This window comes from Podarcis bocagei, assembly GCF_964188305.1.
Source record: "Podarcis bocagei genome assembly, chromosome: 4".
NCBI classification, from domain to species: domain Eukaryota; kingdom Metazoa; phylum Chordata; class Lepidosauria; order Squamata; family Lacertidae; genus Podarcis; species Podarcis bocagei.
Genome location: NC_138128.1, coordinates 23,037,314 through 23,058,058, shown reverse-complemented (window position 1 = coordinate 23,058,058; position 20,745 = coordinate 23,037,314). Strand labels below are relative to the sequence as shown.

Genomic DNA, 20,745 nt, shown 5'->3' with positions numbered 1-20,745 from the left:
TTTTTTGCTTAGTAGGAAACTCACAAAATCATGCGTTGATTCTCCTCAGTTGTACATAAATTACACTAGCCTCTCACAAAATAACAGCAAATACAATTTGTAATAATAGCCTTTGGCAACCTTCCATATTCCTGGTAATGATTTTCCAGGGTTTGTCTGTGTGAAAGTAAGGATAATATTTTGCGTCTGCAATCAGCCCCAGAGATGTGATGTGGGGCTCAAAGTTGCCCAGCAGCCAATCAGTTTCCACAATCCAGGGACAGTGTAGACACCAGAACACCTGGAGACAGATGATTCTTAGAACATTTGTGAGGTGTGCTGACTGAATCTACTCGATATTAACCCACAACCTGGTGGATTGCAGTGAGTTTATTTATCGTGACCATGCCATAGGGCTATCATGGGATATGTGAATATTTCATGAAGATGGTACAGCTAGGGGTCCAAAGTCCAGAATACCCAGATGACCAGCCATCTGGTGATGGAGGCAGCAGCAAATAGGCTCAACACCTAGGTTGGGCATACACACACTGAGATCTACCAAAGCTGTTTCAATATGCTTTCTTTATCCTTATTTTGACTCTAGTTGCCTCAGCAACATGCAGGTGGTCAGACATGTATATGGTTGCATATTCTCATAGTACGTCTGCAAATTCTGTGAGGGATATGTTCTGGGGATCATAAGGTAAAGGTAAAGGGACCCCTGACCATTAGGTCCAGTCGTGGCCGACTCCGGGGTTGCGGCACTCACCTTGCTTTATTGGCCGAGGGAGCCGGTGTACAGCTTCCGGGTCGTGTGGCCAGCATGACTAAGCCACTTCTGGCGAACCAGAGCAGCGCACAGAAACACCGTTTACCTTCCCGCCGGAGCGGGACCTATTTATCTACTTGCACTTTGACGTGCTTTCGAACTGCTAGGTTGGCAGGAGCAGGGACCGAGCAACGGGAGCTCACCCCGTCGTGGGGATTCAAACCGCCAACCTTCTGATCGGCAAGCCCTAGGCTCTGTGGTTTAACCCACAGCGCCACCCGCGTCTGGGGATCATACCTAAAGTCAAAATCATGTGCAGTAGTACCTCTGGTTGCGAACGGGATCCGTTCTGGAGGCCCATTCGCAACATGAAAAGCCCGCAACCTGAAGCGGCGTATCTGCGCAGGTGTGCGGCACAATTTGGCACTTGTGCAAAGCGTGATTTATCACTTCTGCGCATGCGCAAGCAGCGAAACCTGGAAGTAACCCTTTCCGGTACTTCCGGGTCGCCACAGGATGCAACTTGAAAAAACATATCATGAAGCAAACGTAACATGTGGTATGACTGTATAGTCAAAATCCAGTGGGCTCAGTGGTGGAAGGGTTTGCCACGGTCATTTTCCCAGAACCCCACATCTCTTGATATTTTTAAAAATATTATGTTGTCATGTTCATAAAGCTGAATGCGCACAAGTTAAATGTGCATAAGGTGGGGTGTTACTTTACACTGTTGCGTAAACTGTAAGAACATTCATACCACCTGAATACGTAAAGGGGGGAGCCTTTTCTTCCACGGTTACTTTTGATTCGCAACGCATAAAAGAGTCAAACTTATAAATGCAGGATTGAAAGCTGGACTCCAACCTTTGTTAGCATAAGTTGCAGGCCGACATATGGAAAGAGAAATAAGAAAAGGCCAACTTTCTTTTTAGGGAGGATTGCTAAGTGTACGACCTTGTTGCATCTCTCTCTCACACACACACACACCCTTGGTCCCAAATGCATATGTCTGCTAACCACCTTGCTTGCAATTGCATATGATATGTTTCTGTTCTCTCTCTCTCTTTCCAATTTAGAAATTGTCCGGGCGATGACTCATGTGATAAACCAAGGCATGGCCATGTACTGGGGAACTTCCCGATGGAGTGCCATGGAAATAATGGTAAGGTAGCTTTGCGAGAGGATACAGCGTTATTAGAGCTGCAAGCATTGAAACAGCGCCAGGTGTGATGTGTGGAATTGCCATGGTCTGCTCCCTCATTTTTTACGGGGCATCCACACAGTGCCATCGTCCAATCATTGCCTTCCTGTATTTTTCTTCCGATTCTTCAGTCTTTTCCCAGGCTCCAAAAAGTCTAGCTTTTTTAGAAGAAGAGAAGAACATAGCTGGTAGAGACTCCCATAGCTTCTCTTCATTATTATTATTATTATTATTATTATTATTATTATTATTATTATTATTATTATTATTATTATTTAAAAGGTTGGAGTTTTGATGTGTGCAGTTAAATATTAAGACAGTAACCCTATTGCCAAAACCAACTGCCCGCTCAGCACACCTTTGCTATTGCTTTTTCACTCCTGTTATCACTTAAGTTTTATTTATGCTAAAGTCTCTTAAGCACGGGTCCATCTATATACTTTTTTTAAAGTTCAGCAATAGCTCCATTACACATTTTAAAATGATTTTTTAAAAACAAATGGACTCCCCACTGCCTTCCTACTCGCTGTCATTTTAGTGCATTTTTCTCTAGATAAGTGCTTCCAATCTGCACTTCCAGTCCAAATGTTAAAAACTTTGTGAGGGGTTTTTAAAAAAAATGTTTTGTGTTCAGCAATGGGCAATTGAGCTTGAATCTATAAGGACATAAATGCATAAGCACTTAGCACTAATTCAATATTTGGTTATTATTTTTAAGCATCACTTTAGACAGATAGACAGACAGACAGACAGAATACTGCCCAAGTAAAGTGGAAATTAGCCTTTCCCACTCTCAGCAGCTGTGCTGTGCTCGTTGGGACATTTTTTATATTATTATTAATTATTATTATTATCATCATCATCATCATCATCATTATTAATTTAGTTATTTACAGGGACTCAGGGAACATACCAGCATGGGCGCACAGTAAAAGTGCAATGCCCCTAACGGTACAAAAGGCAATCTGGAAACCAGCTTACAGCGGGAAAGCATTCATTAGCAGTGTTTGTGTTCCTGGTTCCTCTGTTTTCTAAACCACTTAGAAGTCTATTTTGGCACTAAGCAGTATATTAATTAATTAATTAATTGATCAGAGTAAGTTGTGGTAGCAGCAGCTCTAGGAGCCACCTACTTGGAAGCAAGCCAAAATTCGACAGTCCACACCCCTTTTGCTGTGGGTAGGTAGTGTGATCATTGGTGGGGTGGGGGGTGGATAGAAATCTCGAAAGATTTGATGAAATCCACAAAGACATGCATATAAGAAAAATAATTCAAGAGAAGAAAAGCAGGCTGCATGTGTTCATGGTACAGGCAGGTGCTTTTAAGTGATGCCTTGCGTGCTGAGGTCCCACAAACCCCCTACCCCAATAACTCAGACATCACACATAATTTTTGTTTTGGTTTTTGGCATAATTTTGGCCACAACTTTATTTTATACAGATTGAGAGTGGTTGCTTAGGCATTGGTTATGACTACCTGTCCCCCCCCCCCGCCTTGGGGGACAGCACTGACTCCTTAGCCAGTCCCGGAGGAAACATGGTCAGAGTCAGATGGAGCTGCGTCACAGACTCTCACTGCTCCGCGCATGTTCCTTGAAGCTTACACGGCCCGCACCCTGCCGTCAGGGTTTGGACGAGGGGGATGGTAAGCTTCAGAATTCCTTTAACGGAATACCCGTCTGCAGCAGCATTGGAGGGGCAGGCACAGCCAATCCCTACCCCTCCACCAACCAATTTTAACCAATGCCTAACCGCCAACCTTACAAGTTGTGACGATTTGCTAAGCAGTAGGCAAAACCCAAAAGGCACGCACTAATCAGCCAATTGGACAAATTCCTACTGGGCCCCCGCACCAAGGCGAACGACCCCATGACAGGCAAAGCAAGGTCAAAGCGCAAGCCCAAACAAGGGAGGGCGGGCGGGAGATCCGATGTCCACAGCAAAAGAGAAAGAGAAAGCTGTGGACCCTGCTTATATAAGGGGACTAAACCCACCCCTAAATTGGCAACATCAATTTTGCCCCAGTAACAGCTTTAACCAATCTGCTCCATCCCATTGCCCTCAATGGGCTGGTTGCTAACTGAGGGTTTTGTTTGGCCCCATCCGCAACACGTGCTCTCTCTTCTATGAGAACACGCTTTGCGTGCTGAGGTCCCACAAACCCCCTACCCCAATAACTCAGACATCACACATAATTTTTGTTTTGGTTTTTGGCATAATTTTGGCCACAACTTTATTTTATACAGATTGAGAGTGGTTGCTTAGGCATTGGTTATGACTACCTGTCCCCCCCCCCCGCCTTGGGGGACAGCACTGACTCCTTAGTCAGTCCCGGAGGAAACATGGTCAGAGTCAGATGGAGCTGCGTCACAGACTCTCACTGCTCCGCGCATGTTCCTTGAAGCTTACATGGCCCGCACCCTGCCGTCAGGGTTTGGACGAGGGGGATGGTAAGCTTCAGAATTCCTTTAACGGAATACCCGTCTGCAGCAGCATTGGAGGGGCAGGCACAGCCAATCCCTACCCCTCCACCAACCAATTTTAACCAATGCCTAACCGCCATTCGAGCCCTTACGCTCGCCGCCAACCACTCACAAATTAAACCACACCCTCAGCCTGGACACTAGAGCATCCAGCCACACATCATTCCCCAATGGCGAGAGATGAACCCCATCATCCCTGTAAAACTCAATTGCCTTGAATGAAATCAGAGGGTGAGGGATTACATCCCCACCCAGATTCACCACCAGCCTGCTTGCTGCGGAATTAATCCGCTTCCTTACACGCTCAGTGGCGACTGGGCAAGGACTACCACGCCAGATGCGGCGTTGCAACAGCTGTGACCAAATTAGCTTAGTTGACGGCACCCGTGCCGCCAATTCCCCAAGGTCCTGTAATATGGTAGCACGCAGCTCGTAGCAGGAAGAGGAAACCATATCGTTCTCCCCGAGCTGCACTACGATCGCTGAAGGAGGGCCACATTGGAAGACACGCCTTCGCATGAGAGGTAACAATTCCCTCCACAGCATCCCCCTTCTGGAAATCCAGGACACCTGAACGTGGCGCGGGAATCCCAGGCCGTCACCCAGTCCGGACTGGCGAGCTCTGTCCGCAGCCCAGTGCACAATACTGTGCCCTACTATCCAAATACGGATAGCAGCCCGACCTAGGGTAAAACACACATATGTAAGTACCACAACACATTATTTTCTCACGTAGGTTCTGAATGCATCCGAACGCCACCGACCCAGGTCCTTTATCCTCTTAACTGACAAACCCCAGTGAGCGGCAGTTGTAGCCGCCCCAATCCTAAACGAGTGAGGGGCAAACTCAGAAGCCGGGAGGCCACAAGCCTCCACAGCTTTCCGCAACACTCCCGCAAACTGGTGTCTCACCAGCGGGCGGCCATTTTCGTGTATGAACAGGGGCCCTTCGCCACCAGGGCGCAGTGCTAAATACTTCTTAAGGTCCTTCACCGGGCAAGGGCCGCTTTCGCCCGTCGCAGGAAGTGTAATGACCGCGCCCCTGCCTAGTTGGTCCGTCTTTGAATTCCGGACGTGAACCTGCAGGTCCCCTGAAGACACACTCACATCCTGCATCAACAAACCCCTAGAACCTCCGTCCTGCTTGGGCTCGAGGACCACTTCGCCAACCCTCAGGGCCCCAAAGAAAGTTAACGAAAAGGCTGCTGTAAATAGCCGAACCTCAAATTTCGACCAACAGATGCTCCGCAGCTTAGACCGCATCTGCGCCAGCAATTCAAATGTAATGGGTCGTCTGGAAACGGGCCTGGAAGGAGTGAGTCGCCCCCATCCCTCCAGGGCCCTACGCACTACAAACTTCCTACATGGATCTTTATTAAAATATGCTCTACTAAAAAAGGAAATTGCTGCAGAATGCAGGCGCAGGGTCCTAGCTGCCCGACGCATCTGGAATAGATGTGCCAGATACCGGAGCACCTGAGAGGTCGAATGGGGGGTGGTAACCTCCCCAGCAGGGTGCCCACTAAATAACAAAAAGTCCGCCCAGGCCTTTTTATAGGACCTCAAGGTAGAAGGTGCAACAGATGCAGCTACTCCCTGTAAGACTAAGTTCTGCCAAGGTTCCAGAGATGATCCGGGAAAATTTCCGGACGGTCTCGAGCCACTGGCACCAGGGACCTGAAACGCTCCATCTGAAAACGGGACAGAGCATCAGCAATTTCGTTAGAAATTCCTGGTACAAAACGGGCAGAAAAAACAATGTTAAAACGCAAGCAATGCAAAACGAAGGCCCGAAGAAGGGCAGATACCCGAGGGGATCGTGAAGACTGCTTGGCCAGTACCTTCACCACCGCCTGGTTATCAGTCCAGAAACAAACACGGTGATCCCTAAACTGTTCGACCCACAAGTGCACTGCCACTACAATGGGGAAAAACTCAAGAAAGGTTAAATCCCTAGTTATAGCCTGCCCACGCCATGCAGGAGGCCAGCGCTCGGCGCACCACCTGCCATCCCAGTACAAGCCAAACCCCAAGGACCCCGCAGCATCCGAATGGACTTGGAAGTCGTTGTGGAGGTTCAAAGTGTCCTGCCACAAGGACACCCCGTTGAATTCCTCCAAGAATTCCAGCCAAATAGCAAGGTCAGCCCGTACCTGAGAAGGAAGGCGGACCCTGTGATGCGGGGCCTGCAAGCCCGAGGTGAGTCTGGCCAAGCGTGAACAGAAAGGTCGCCCAGGAGCGACCACCCTGCAAGCAAAGTTCAGGTGGCCCAGCAGAGACTGAAGTTGCCGCAGGGAGACCTTCTTTAAAGGAATCATCTCCTCAATGACCATTCTTAAATTGGTTATTTTTTCAGGCGGCAGGCTAGATGTTTGAGCCACGGTATCTAACAAGATACCCAGGTAAGTCAGCTTGGTAGAAGGACCCTCGGTCTTCTCAGCCGCTAACGGGACGCCCAGCTCTTCCGTTAAGGAAGCGAAGGCTTGCAATAAAACTACGCAATCCCCCGTATTGCCTGCAGAGGCGACCAAAAAATCATCAAGATAATGCGTGACACCGCATAAACCGGTTCTTTCACGTAAAGCCCATTCCAAAAATGAACTAAAACACTCAAAGGCCACACAGGCAACTGAGCAACCCATGGGCATGGCCTTATCGAAGTAAAAACTTCCTTCGAACTGAAACCCCAGCAACCAAAAATCATCGGGATGAATAGGAAGCAGCCGAAATGCTGATTCAATGTCGCATTTTGCCAGTAAGGCGCCTGGCCCAAATCTTCGGATCATCTTGATTGCGTGATCCAAAGAAGCATACCTCACCGAACAAAGCTCCGGGGGAATCACATCATTTACTGATGTGCCTCTGGGATGTGAGAGATTATGTATTAGGCGAAATTCCCCCGGGGCTTTTTTGGGAACTATGCCCAAAGGTGAAATATGCAGATTGGGAAATGGAGGGACCGCAAATGGACCGGCCATGCGACGTAAAGCTAGTTCCTTACCAATTTTTCTTCGTGCCACCTCTGGCATATCCCTAATTGATTTCTGGTTAGCTGGGTTTCTGGCAACCGGGGTAGCGACCACCGGGATTCTAAAACCTAAAGAAAAACCTTCGCGCAAATAAGACGCCGCCTTGGCATCGGGGTACAACTTCAACAAGGAAAGCAGCGGCTGTAGCCTTGCCGGGGTGTAAGCTAAAGAGGAGATCAAGCTACTTTCCTGCTCCCCCGGCAGGGGTCTGGGCTGCGGTTTTTGGGGGCTGTTGAGAGCCCCCCCCTTTCCGAAAGGGGCGGCGGCCAGACTGGCACGCGGACCCGGAATGGTTCCCTGAACACTTATCACACGCATGTGCGTATTTACAAGACTGCCGTGTGCAAGCACCCTTATTGAAATCCCAGCAAAAAAGCTTTTTTCCCAACCTGGTAGGGGCAGCCTTAAACTTCTGGGAGTCAGGGGCCTTCTTTTCTATTCGGGGGGCCACATAAGTGGTCCAGACATCCAAGTCCTTCCGATCCCAGCGGGCCGTAGGGATCTTAGCCGCCCTACGCCTAAAGTTCTGGTCGTAAGCTAGCGCGGCAGTTTCTCCGGCCATTGTGAAGGCGGAACGGACAATGGATAGATACACCCAAAGATGCAATGATCTCCTGGGGTAGGCTGCAGCCACAACTCCAGCAAAAACCTGAAAGCTATCTAGCCAACGCTCAAAGGTCCTGTCAGCCTTAGCTATGATCAATCGCTTCTTTGGAGCAGGCAGGCCCTTGTCCAGAGGCTCCTGGCCTTCCAAAGGGGGGGCTAGGCGAAATATATCAACATAACGGCCGTCCAATATCCTGGAACGCAACTTGGCGGACAGGTGAGCCCCCGGAATGATGTCCCTGGCCGAGTTGGTGGAGGCCTTTACGTCCGGCACCAGGACCCCATCAAGGCAGTCTAGCACTGCACCATACCTGGCCCTATGGGAATTCGCCCTCCGTTCCCAAACCCATTTTGGGAGCCCCGAGGTTTCCCCGAAACCCCAGTATAACTTAAGGGGCGCTTCCTCATCACTACTAGAAGTCTGGGATGACGCACCTGATGAAGAGGACGAGGTGTCTCTACGTCTCCTCTTGGCATGCCTCCTGGAGCTTTTCTTGTGACGGCGATGTCCACCCGAGGAGGTCTTCGGAGGAAGAGGGAGGCTGTCCTCGATCGACGACTCTGAGGCATCGCCCTGCTGCGGAGTGGCTGAAAGTGACTGAAAAGACACAGCCTGTGATTGGCCAGGAATCGCTCTGCCCGTAACTGCGTGCTGCGCAGGCCGACCCCGCACAACAAGGCCCCGTGCAGGTGCCCTTCTCCTAGCCCCCGCCCGGGCAGAGACCCGACCCCGTGGCACGGCCACCTGTGACACAGGCGGCACCGAGGACTGAGCCTGTGGCACATCAAGCAAGTAGCCACTGGCTGGCACTGGCTCATCCTCTTCTTCACTGGATGAAGACGGTGGAAGCGGAGCATCCACAGGGGGAGCCAGCGTAGCAGAAGAAGTTGACGGGGTCGAGTGGCGATGCATCAGGCCATCCAGCTCCGCCTCCATCCTTGCCAGAGACACCGGGTCACCAGCCAAACTAGAGACCATGGATTGGACTCGTTGTAAAGACCGGCCAGGCTGAGGAGAACGCAAAGCCTGAGATGGGCCTTTTATGGGCCGCTTAGCAGAGAGGGGAGGGGCCGACTTCTTTGTCGCCTTTTTTGGAGCCATGCCTGCTACTGGCTTTGGACAGAAAATCAAATAAGAGGAGATAAAACAAAAGAAATTAAGTCAAGATTAAATAGAATTAAATAATAATACAGGAAAATAATACGATACAAATTAACGAATTTTAATAAAGAATAAACAACCAGCAGGCAGGAGAATAACCCCAAAGCCCCAAACGTATTCGGAGGCTCAATCAGTGGTATCAGCAACAGGGATTAATAGGCTAACCTGAACAGGTAAAATTAAACAACCCCTGCAATACCAGACTGGCCACTAGAGGCCACTGCGGTGCACAGTTAACACGAACAGGCCCTGCAGATACCAGATCCGGCCAGCAGGGGCCTCTATTAATGAAACGGGGGCAAGATGGCGCTCCCGTCAAAATTGCCCCCCCGATGAGGCTGGGCCAGGAACCAGGGATCAATTCAGTAGGAGCCCCCAAGCGCCTATGAGAAGGCCCAGCGGGGCAGATAAGGCTCCGCAGCTCCAACGGCCCCCCCCAGCACCCCTATAGGGCCCGCAGGGACGGGAGGGGCAAGAGGAGGGGGAAAGGTGGAAAAAACTGCTCCCCCGTTCGGGAGCCGAGAAAGGCGGCCCAGGCCGTCCCGGCCTCGGCCGCAGCAGATCCCCGCGCCGCCGGAGGCGGTCCGCGGCGCGGCAGGCCTGGCCGGATGGGCACCCCCGGCGGGCCGCGTGCAGCAGCCGCTGCAGCTGCGAGCCCCGAGAGCCACTAGGCCCCGATGCCGGGAGGCGGCCTAGGCCGCGCAGGCCCTCCAACCGCGCCGAAGCGGGCCGGGGCTAATCGCCGTGCCGCCAGACGCGACCAACGGCGCAGCGCGGCAGGCCCGGCCGGATCCGGCCCAGGCGCGGGCGATCGAAGCGCCCCGGCGGGCCGCGCGCAGCAGCCGCTGCGGCAGCGAGCCCCGGGAGCCCCTAGGCCCCGACGCCGGGAGGGCGGCCCAGGCCGCGCAGGCCCCCCAACCGCGCCGAAGCGGGCCGGGGCCGATCGTCGCGCCGCCGGACGCGACCAACGACGCGGCGCGGCAGGCCCGGCCGGATCCGGCCCAGGCGCGGGCGATCGAGGCGCCCCGGCGGGCCGCGCGCAGCAGCCGCTGCGGCCGCGAGCTCCGGGAGCCCCTAGGCCCCGACACCGGGAAGCAGGCTGGGGCCGATCACCGCGCCGCCGGACGCGTGAAGGCGCCTCGCCGTGGGCCACCAACAACCGCAGCGGCGGCAGCGAGACCCGGGGGAACTCAAATGTGAGTAAGGGGGAAGGGGAGGAGGGTGGGTAACGGCCGAACCGCGGCCGCCCCGCAGCAGCGGTAGGCCCCGGAGCGGTAGGCCGAGGGTCAGTGGGCAGGCTCCAATGGCCAGGGATAGCCGGGCCAGATACAACAGGGACCCAGCCCCCCCCCCCCCGGCCAAAGCCTTCCCGGCCCGGACAACGGCTCGGCCGAGACCGGGCCGTAGCCAGTCGGGACCGGGAGATAACCCCCCCCCCCGCAGGGAGAAAACAGGGATAAATTAACAGGGAAGAAAACTAAATTAATATTAATAATTCGGAAAAAGTTAACTTAACCAGTCGCTTGGGGATAAAATGGGTTGGGAAGGAAAGAAAGGTAAAGCTAAGATCAATACGACCAAGACTTCTCTCGCTGTTTCACTCCGGTGTAAACGATCCGATGTCCACAGCAAAAGAGAAAGAGAAAGCTGTGGACCCTGCTTATATAAGGGGACTAAACCCACCCCTAAATTGGCAACATCAATTTTGCCCCAGTAACAGCTTTAACCAATCTGCTCCATCCCATTGACCTCAATGGGCTGGTTGCTAACTGAGGGTTTTGTTTGGCCCCATCCGCAACACGTGCTCTCTCTTCTATGAGAACACGCTTTGTCACAAGCAGGACAGAAGATGTTCCCCGCCATTCATACCTTGGTTCTCAAATGGAATCTGTTCCGAAAGTCTATTCGACTTCCAAAAACATTTGAAAACCAAGGCGCGGCTTCCGATTGGCTGCAGGAGCTTCCTACACTCAATCAGAAGCCGTGGAAGCCACGTCGGACGTTCGGCTTACAAAAATCATTCTTAAACCTCACTTCCGGGTTTGAGCGTTCGGGAGCCAAAACATTCGACTGGCAAGGCGTTCAAGAACCAAGGTACGACTGTAGTTGTATTTTCTTTAAAAAGGGCTTCCAGTTAATATGATGTTCTTTTAATCAATTTGTTCAAATGTATTAAACATTGCAACACTAATAAAACATCTGTATTGTGTGCTGCCTTGGAAAGAGTTGATTTGATTAATGCTCTGTCATTTCTCCCAGGAGAACTCTCCGCTAATGTGCTATTCTTTTTTTGCTGACTCTCCACAGGAAGCCTATTCTGTAGCAAGGCAGTTTAATATGATTCCACCCGTGTGCGAACAAGCAGAATACCACCTTTTCCAAAGAGAGAAAGTAGAGGTTCAGTTGCCGGAACTGTATCACAAGATAGGTAATGTCAGAAAGGCTGTATTGTTAATATTCGCGAGGGAATGAGGAACAAATCATTTCTATGCAAAGGGTGTCTGCTCGGAAAATATTTCATAGCCCCTGCTGTTCAATAATTATCAGAGGTGCAATTAGTCTCTTGCCAGCAGCAATTATCCCTGTGCGAAGAGGTAAGTGACAGCATGTCTGCCAGGCTTCTTCAATGGCTTTCCTCTCTGATTTATTATTATAATAAATATAGTGTCATCAAAACCCTATATAGCAGGTCCATAGTGGTGCATGGTGTCAGGCTAAAGAAGCAGAATGCTTAACTATAATGTTTTAGTATGTTCCTTTACCACACCAAAAAGTGCCATGGGCTGCAATCCTAAGAACACTTACTAGGGAGAAAGCCTCTTTGAAAATAGCAGAGTTTACTTCCAAGTAGGTAACTTATATGCAGAATTCATCACGCGAAAGAATGGGCTGGATGAATCCCTAGCCGGAATTAAGATTGCCAGAAGAAATATCAACAACCTCAGATATGCAGATGACACAACCTTGATGGCAGAAAGTGAGGAGGAATTAAAGAACCTTTTATTGAGGGTGAAAGAAGAGAGCGCAAAATATGGTCTGAAGCTCAACATCAAAAAAAACGAAGATCATGGCCACTGGTCCCATCACCTCCTGGCAAATAGAAGGGGAAGAAATGGAGGCAGTGAGAGATTTTACTTTCTTGGGCTCCATGATCACTGCAGATGGTGACAGCAGCCACGAAATTAAAAGACGTCTGCTTCTTGGGAGAAAAACAATGACAAACCTAGACAGCATCTTAAAAAGTAGAGACATCACCTTGTCAACAAAGGTCCGTATAGTAAAAGCTATGGTTTTCCCAGTAATGATGTATGGAAGTGAGAGCTGGACCATGAAGAAGGCTGATTGCCGAAGAATTGATGCTTTTGAATTATGGTGCTGGAGGAGACTCTTGAGAGTCCCATGGACTGCAAGAAGATCAAACCTATCTGTTCTTAAGGAAATCAGCCCTGAGTGCTCACTGGAAGGACAGATCCTGAAGCTGAGGCTCCAATACTTTGGCCACCTCATGAGAAGAGAAGACTCCCTGGAAAAGACCCTGATGTTGGGAAAGATGGAGGGCACAAGGAGAAGGGGACGACAGAGGACGAGATGGTTGGATAGTGTTCTCGAAGCTACCAGCATGAGTTTGACCAAACTGCGGGAGGCAGTGGAAGACAGAAGTGCCTGGTGTGCTCTGGTCCATGGGGTCACGAAGAGTCGGACACGACTAAACGACTAAACAACAACAACAACAAGGTAAAAAGATAAAGGACCCCTGGACAGTTAAGTCTGGTCAAAGGTGACAATGGGGTTGTGGCGCTCATCTCGCTTTCAGACTGAGGGAGCCAACGTCTGTCCACAGACAGCTTTCTGGGTCATGTGGCCAGCATGACTAAACTGCTTCTGGCGCAATGGAACACCATGATGGAAGCCAGAGCTGAAATGCTGTTTACCTTCCTGCTGCAGCAGTACCTATTTATCTACTTGCATTGGTGTGCTTTCAAACTGCTAGCTTGGCATAAGCTGGGGCAGTTTTGACTCATGTGCACTTTTTTGCAAGCAATTTTTCCTGAAATAATGCATTTTTGTGTGGCTTTATCCATGCAAATGTATTCGTTATTAATGGCACACCTTACACCAATCTATGCATTTTTGGAAACATGGCTGTCACTCTGGAGAAAGGTCCTGGAGATGCACTCTCCCACATTCCCCCTCCACTATGCCAGTTCCAATGAGATGTATCTAGGAAACTCATGAGCAGAGCATGAGGGCAATAGGCTCTGGTATTAATTTACAAGGCACTTAATAACTTGGGCCCAGGGTACCTCAAGGACCACCTAATCCCTAATATCCCTGCCCTGATATTGAAGTCTTCAATGTTAGCAGTCCCCCATGGCTCAGATGCGCATCTCAGATGCTCCAGAAGCCATGTATTATTGTTGTGGGTCCAATTTTATGGAACAATCTTCCAGCTGAGGTCAGACAGCACCTCCTAGCACCTCCTGTGCAGCTTCTAGCCCCTACTGAAGACTTTATTATTATTCCAGCAAGCATTTTAACTTGGAGTCTGATTTTATAGTTTAAAATGATGTTCCCCTTTTCTGTATTGTATTTCTTGTACACCACTCACAAGTCCAGCAATATAGAAATTGTTTAAATCACTAAAAAAAATAAAAAAATAGTTCTCTTCCATTGTTGCTTCCCAGCAACTAAAATTCACTGCCTTTCAAGAGAGGCAGTGAATCATTCAATCTTCATGATTCAGTCTTCATGATTGACAGCCGCCAGCAGACCCTCCACAAATTTGCCTTCTTCCCCTCCGAAAGCCGTCTGAGTTTGCATCCATCGCAATGTCCCATGCCGATGAATTTCATGTTTAAATTATGCTTTGTGGGAAGAATTGCTTGTTTCTGCCTCTCCTGAACCTCCTGCCAATCAGTTTCACTCGGGGGCAGCTTGCCCAGCGATGGAGTCGCTGTCGCTTACCAAGCGGTAGAAGCTGTGCAGAAGCTGCTGTGGGAATACTGAATCATCTTTGCTGGGGAACCCACACAAGATACGGCCTTCATCCCTCTCCCTCCCTCTCCCAGTAAAACAGCACTGGTCCCACTGTCAGGAATCTGCTGTGGTTCTGCCCACTAAGCAATGGTTCCATTGAATGCTCCCAACTTCTATTATTATGAAGGAGGGAGGAAAACGTCTCTCTTTCTCTACACCATCTGTAATTTTATAAAACTCTATCATGTTGCCTCCGGCCCTCCAGCCCCTGGAAGCTCAGCCTTCTGTTTTTCTAAACTATAAAGGACAAATGATGTAGTTTTTCCTCATAGCAAATGTACTTTGGTCATTTGTGGTACAGTGGTGCCCCGCAAGACGAAGGCCTCACAAGACGGAAAACTCGCTAGACGAAAGGGTTTTGCGGTTTTTGAGATGCTTCGCAAGATGAATTTCCTCATGGGCTTGCTTCGCAAAATGAAAACGTCTTGCGTTTTTTGCAAGTTTGTTTCCTTTTTCTTAACACCGTTAATACAGTTGCGACTTGACTTCGAGGAGCAACATAGAACGCGGTGTGGTAGCCTTTTTTGAGGTTTTTGGTGGTTTTTGAAGCTTTTCCAAAACTTTTCCGACACCGTGGTTCGCAAGACGAAAAATTCGCTAGGCGAAAAAACTCACGGAATGAATTAATTTCGTCTTGCGAGGCACCACTGTATATGTTTGCTTTTATTTGCTTATGTAATCCGTAACACACGTGTGTGTGTGTGTGTGTGTGTGTGTGTGTGTGAGAGAGAGAGAGAGAGAGAGAGAGAGAGAGAGAGAGAGGGGGAGGTGTCTACAGGATCATGTTAACATTACAGTGGTACCTCGGGTTAAGTACTTAATTCATTCTGGAGGTCCGTTCTTAACCTGAAACGGTTCTTAACCTGAAGCACCACTTTAGCTAATGGGGCCTCCTGCTGCTGCCACACTGCCAGAGCACGATTGCTGTTCTCATCCTGAAGCAAAGTTCTTAACCTGTGGTACTATTTCTGGGTTAGCGGAGTCTGTAACCTGAAGCGTATGTAACCTGAAGCATATGTAACCCAGGGTACCACTGTATCTCACTGCTATCTCTTGTCTGATTGGTTGTTCTGCAGGAGTTGGAGCAATGACGTGGTCCCCTCTCGCCTGTGGGATTGTCTCAGGGAAATACGCCAATGGAATTCCTGAAAGCTCAAGGGCTTCTTTGAAGGTATTTTCCCCATGCTAACCACTTGTACGATCACAATATATTTCCCCCCGTGCTCTAGAGAAACGTCTTTTCTGAGCTCAAGATGGTAGGTGAAAAGTGTGAAGAAGCACATGTTTGAATGACGGAAAGAATTTCCCCTGAGATCTACAAGTAAAGGGCAGTATACAAATTTAATAAATAGCAACAATAATAATAATTCCCTTAGTAGATAGGTAGCCGTGTTGGTCTGCCATAGTCAAAATAAAAAAAATTCCTTCCAGTAGTACCTTAAAGACCAACTAAGTTAGTTCTTGGTATGAGCTTTCGTGTGCATGCACACTTCTTCAGATACAGTGTATCTGAAGAAGTGTGCATGCACACGAAAGCTTATATCAAGAACTAACTTAGTTGGTCTTTAAGGTGCTACTGGAAGGAATTTTTTTATTTTAATAATTCCCTTGACAATCAAGATTTCAGCATTAATGAGAACATTGTTGCTGAGGTCTACGCCGAGTATGACTAGCATGAAATACAAGCCTATCCCATTGCTTGCCATTTTGATTTTATTCATAAAGTGGATATAGATTCTGATTTCATTAAGTATTCTTGGAGAACATCCAAGTTGCCTGTTACATACATGTTTCCATGTTATCTCTTCTTGCTTCCCTGATTGAAATATACTCAGAGTCGAGAGTGGATTTCATCCTCTTTATTCAGCTCATAGTGGTGAGGAGGAATGAAAGTCCCCTCAAAGTATCTGCTTTATATACATTATTTACACAATGGGCTGCACATGATTGGCTAATTCCGGAATTCTCCTGTAGGCCAATCAGGTTGTAGATTCACTTCCATCTGGAGCTGGATTGGGTGGCTCCTGCAGACCAATCATACTGCTGCATTGTTCTGGGACCAATCAGACTGCTGCATTTTGGATCCTATTCAACTCAGTACATAACACTGATTAGTAAGATTCATTTGTGTGGGGCTAGATAAGAATACATGATAGGCTTTCACTACGCAAGAGGTGGAGGTGGAGGAGACCTAGAGACAGTTTAAACTTTTCCGTGGCTGTGCATCTTTGCACCAGACTGGGATGCAATTGAACAGTTGGCCAGCCGTGTGCTGCTACACATATTTGCCTCTGACACCATCCACCACTTGCCCATGGCCCCCAATGGTTGCCCACAAGGGAATGAATGCATCTCTCAGGCTGAAAAAGGTTTCCCAGCCTCGGTATATATATACTGAAGACCAACAGATGTCCCTCCACAGCCTTTAGTCTGCTCTGAAACACTTAGATCAGTGTTTTCGTTCCTGGCGTTATTGATTAAATCAAGCTGGCATGTCAGCCACAAATTGTATCCAGAATTGCTTCTAAGCCTTTTTAAAGGAAACTTAACAAGGACATATTGACATGAATTGCCTGGACACATTGACTGGCTGCTGTTGCAGCCTGTTTAGTATAGCCTCTTATCTGTGACATACTGTCACTGTTGCCAAACCACCACCACCCCATGCCCCTCACAGCAACCTTGTTTGACATTTTGAAGGATGGCAGCACACTGAAATCATTGTGGTATGTTTGAAAGCAATCATCAAAGCTCCACATGTTTAAGGAAAATGGATTTGTCCAGCACTAGAGATTGGCGGCCAAAGGATAACCGAGTTTTTGTTTGCTTGCTAGCTCTGCGATTGAGAGCCAGGAGCTCATTTCTCCCCCATTTCTCTCCAGAGTGTAGCATTCATAAACTCACTGAGCTCCTTCTTTCACCCAGAGAGCACTAAAACATTGGAAAACAAGTATTGCCCAGAGAAAGCACTCCTTGAGTTGGCCAATATGTCATACCAGAGGCAGCTGCAGCCCAGTTTCCCATCCCTCTGCCATAATGTTTAGTGTTCACTGCATGTGCTCAAGCTATCGCATCTCACATTGCACCCCTGCCGTTGCTGATGGGGAAATGCTACTCCATGGCCTCAGCTTACACAGTGAGTTGCCAGCACCCTTGGCAGCTGTGACATAGAGAGTGGCTCTAACAGAGCAGTGCATGATTTAAACTGCAGGGTTCTAAGGTTTCTCTTCCTTTTAACATCTTGTTGTCTTCTGCTTCCCCAGTGCTATCAGTGGCTAAAGGAGAAGATTGTGAGCGAGGAAGGGAGGAAACAGCAGTCGAAGCTGAAAGATCTCTTCCCCATTGCTGAACGCCTCGGATGCACCCTACCTCAGCTGGCCGTTGGTGAGTGATTCTGAAAGTCTCCCTCTGGGCACTTCCAAATGTCTTTTGCATTGTGTATTCATAACTATTCATATTCACAATGCTCTCAGCGAAGTCAGACACAACTCCGCATTCAATACTATTTGTGCCTGCTCGGGTTTTGGGGCAGTCACACTGCTTCACTTCCAATCAGTGCATAGTGTGTAACTTTCTGCTGCAATCCTGTAACTTTTCATACCACAAATGTTGTGTGGGGTGGGGTGGGGTGGGGTGGAGAATCCCTCTTTGGTTACAGTATAGCCCCATAATCCACCACTAATGAAAGCACATCAAAGTGCAAGTAGATAAATAGGTACCGCTCCGGCGGGAAGGTAAATGGTGTTTCCGTGCGCTGCTCTGGTTCGCCAGAATCGGCTTAGTCATGCTGGCCACATGACCTGGAAGCTGTACGCCGCCTCCCTCGGCCAATAAAGCGAGATGAGCGCCGCAACCCCAGGGTCATCCGTGACTGGACCTAATGGTTAGGGGTTCCTTTACCTTTACCTTTAATGAACTATTATTATGTCAAGAACACATAGACAAATACACCCCCCCCAAGAAACCTGTATCATTAGTGATGTTCAGTTGGGCTGGCACTGTGAGCTGCTTGCGATACAAAGGAGGTACTTATCCAATGCCTTTTTTGAGAGTTGGTTGCAGTGGTCTTCAATGGCTAATTTTATTTTGTGCATTTATCTAAATCATTTCTATACTGCTTTCCCAAAGCTGAGGGTGGCATAAAGAAACAACACCCAACTTAATCAAGCGTCTTATGATCAATTAAGGTTCATAGGAAGCTATCATATACAGCCATACCTTGGTTTTCGAATGTGTTCTGGAAGTCCGTTCGGCTTCCAAAAAATTTTTTGGAAACTGGAACACTCACTTTTGAGTTTTGATCATTCAGGAGCCGAAACATAGGAGTACCAAGGCATTCAACAACCAAGGTATGACTGTACAGAGTTCTTTGGACCATCTAGGTCAGTATTGACCCAAAGTGGCTGGGGAAACCCAGCCAGATGGACAGGGTATAAATAATAAATGGTTGTTGTTGTTGTTCTTCTCTAGCATTTCAGACAGAGTTCTCTCCCAGCCCTACTTAGAGATGCATGCCTAGGAATGAGCCTAAGACCTCTTGCTCTACCACTGAACCATGCCCCTTCTCATATGAGTTTCAGCTGGTTTATGGTTATTGATTACATTTGCATATATTTACTTAAGGGGTAAAAACCATATTTCTGAAGTAGGAAGCGTACGTGTTTCTAGATAATGTGCACCACATTGTCATAATCTTAGAAGGTCCCCACTATGTGAAAGAAAAGGGGAATGCTCTTTTAAGATAGTACTTGCCTTAAAAATATTTTTTTTAAAAAACAAAAACCTGCTGGCTGATTAAATTAGGGACACTATTTGCTGATTAAAAGGGTTTAATCAAACAATCATTAACAAATTAAACATTAATTAATTGCAACCCTGATTAAAACCAATTGAGTGTACCATGAAATCCTAAGAAACAGATGCAGCATCCCTTTGGGAAAGAGGCTAAAAGACTTGCCAGCGAAGAGGAAAAGCTATGGGGGTCTTCCAGATGTTGTTGGACAACTGTTCCCAACGTCACTGACCACTGGCTATGTTGGCTGGGGCTGATGGGAGTTGAAGGTCCACATCTGGCAGGAACCACAGCAACTATCCCTGATTTAGAAGGAAGTCCTTTCAAAACACTAGGACAGTTCACAGTCAGGGCAATAAAGATAAATCCCCTTGTAACTGAGATAATTCCCACAAAGCAGAATCTGATTAAATAACAGCTTCTGGCAGAGGATAATTGTTCTTCTCATATTTGCAAAGGACGTTGCCATGACTGACAGAGGCAAGATAGTGTACTGATTTAGACTTGGGTTTTTTCAGGCTGAAGTGGGACACACACTGGGCCCTGGTCCCTCACTGATTCTCAGCACGGGTGTTCTCAGCTCCTGTGGTTTTGCGCTTGCAAGCAGGGATGAGCCAATCTGTCAATTTTTGTTTCTCTCACTTTCCAAATTTTATCAGTTCTCCACACTTCCACATCAGTTAGCAATTCTAATAAAAGTCCTTGTGAAATTTCATCTCCATTTTAGTGAATTCAATCTAATATGCAAAGCCGTTTCCCCCAACATAATTCATTTTTTCACTGATTTGTGCATTTTTTTGTACACTTTACTCCAGTACATGCATTTTTGTATGTGTTACTTGACTTGATAACTGCATTGCAAAATTCAAAGAATTGCAAAATTTGAAGATTGCTTTTGTTTTAGTTCACACCTTGTTTCAGGCAGCACAAATTAGGTAAGTTTACCTAAAAATGTTAACTGGATCAAACTAACTTCTCTCCGATTTCCACTTGCAAGTCCCTCCCAATATGGATGCAAGCCAAATCTTCAGGTGACCCACAGAGACCTAGAATGGAATGAATGTATGCTGCTGCCTTATACTGCATCAGAACATTTCTCTATGTAGCCCAGTGCTGTTTATTCTAGCAGTAGAGCTCCTGGGGGTCTCAGGCAGATATATCCTCCGACTCTGAGACCCTTTTAATTGGAGATGCCAAGAACCAAGCCTGGGATCTTCTGCCAGAAAAGAAATGCTCTACCCCTGACCTGTGATTTATCCCCTAATTTCCTTCCGCCTGCTGCTGCAGTAAAAATGCTGTCTTTTTCCAGGATGTCTATTGTTTTACCCAACAATACAGCAAGCCTGGTTATGGAATGCAAATATTTACAAAGTCATCCAAGTACCTTGCCGGATACTGGATACAGCTACTGACTGCATTATCTTTTGGGGTGGGAAGAATAGCTGTTTTTATGGACGACAGCAACAAAGTTGGGCTAGCGATCACTATGAAATAATCATGAGCAGGACTGGATTTTTTCCCTTTTAATCTCCCCCCCCCCCCAGCACAGTTCCTTCCCAACAGCTGTGTAGCCCTGATTGACTCAGGCTGCAAAAATAGAGCTAACACAGCGCAGAAATTCAAGAGAGACCATTAATCATGTTTAACTGTGCTGTCTCGTTCTTGCCTTGGCAAAGACACGATT

General features: G+C 48.1%; 1 protein-coding gene across 2 annotated transcripts in view; it reads left to right on the top strand.

Annotated features, from left to right (window-relative positions):
* The window catches only part of KCNAB1 (potassium voltage-gated channel subfamily A regulatory beta subunit 1), a 217,664-nt gene that overhangs the window by 191,115 nt on the left and 5,804 nt on the right, over positions 1-20,745 (top strand). For both annotated transcript variants that reach the window (XM_081190502.1, XM_081190503.1), the window contains exons 9-12: positions 1,828-1,913; positions 11,540-11,660; positions 15,346-15,440; positions 17,533-17,653. In XM_081190502.1, coding sequence (XP_081046628.1) covers positions 1,828-1,913; positions 11,540-11,660; positions 15,346-15,440; positions 17,533-17,653 — 423 coding nt within the window. The remainder of the gene's footprint in view (positions 1-1,827; positions 1,914-11,539; positions 11,661-15,345; positions 15,441-17,532; positions 17,654-20,745) is intronic.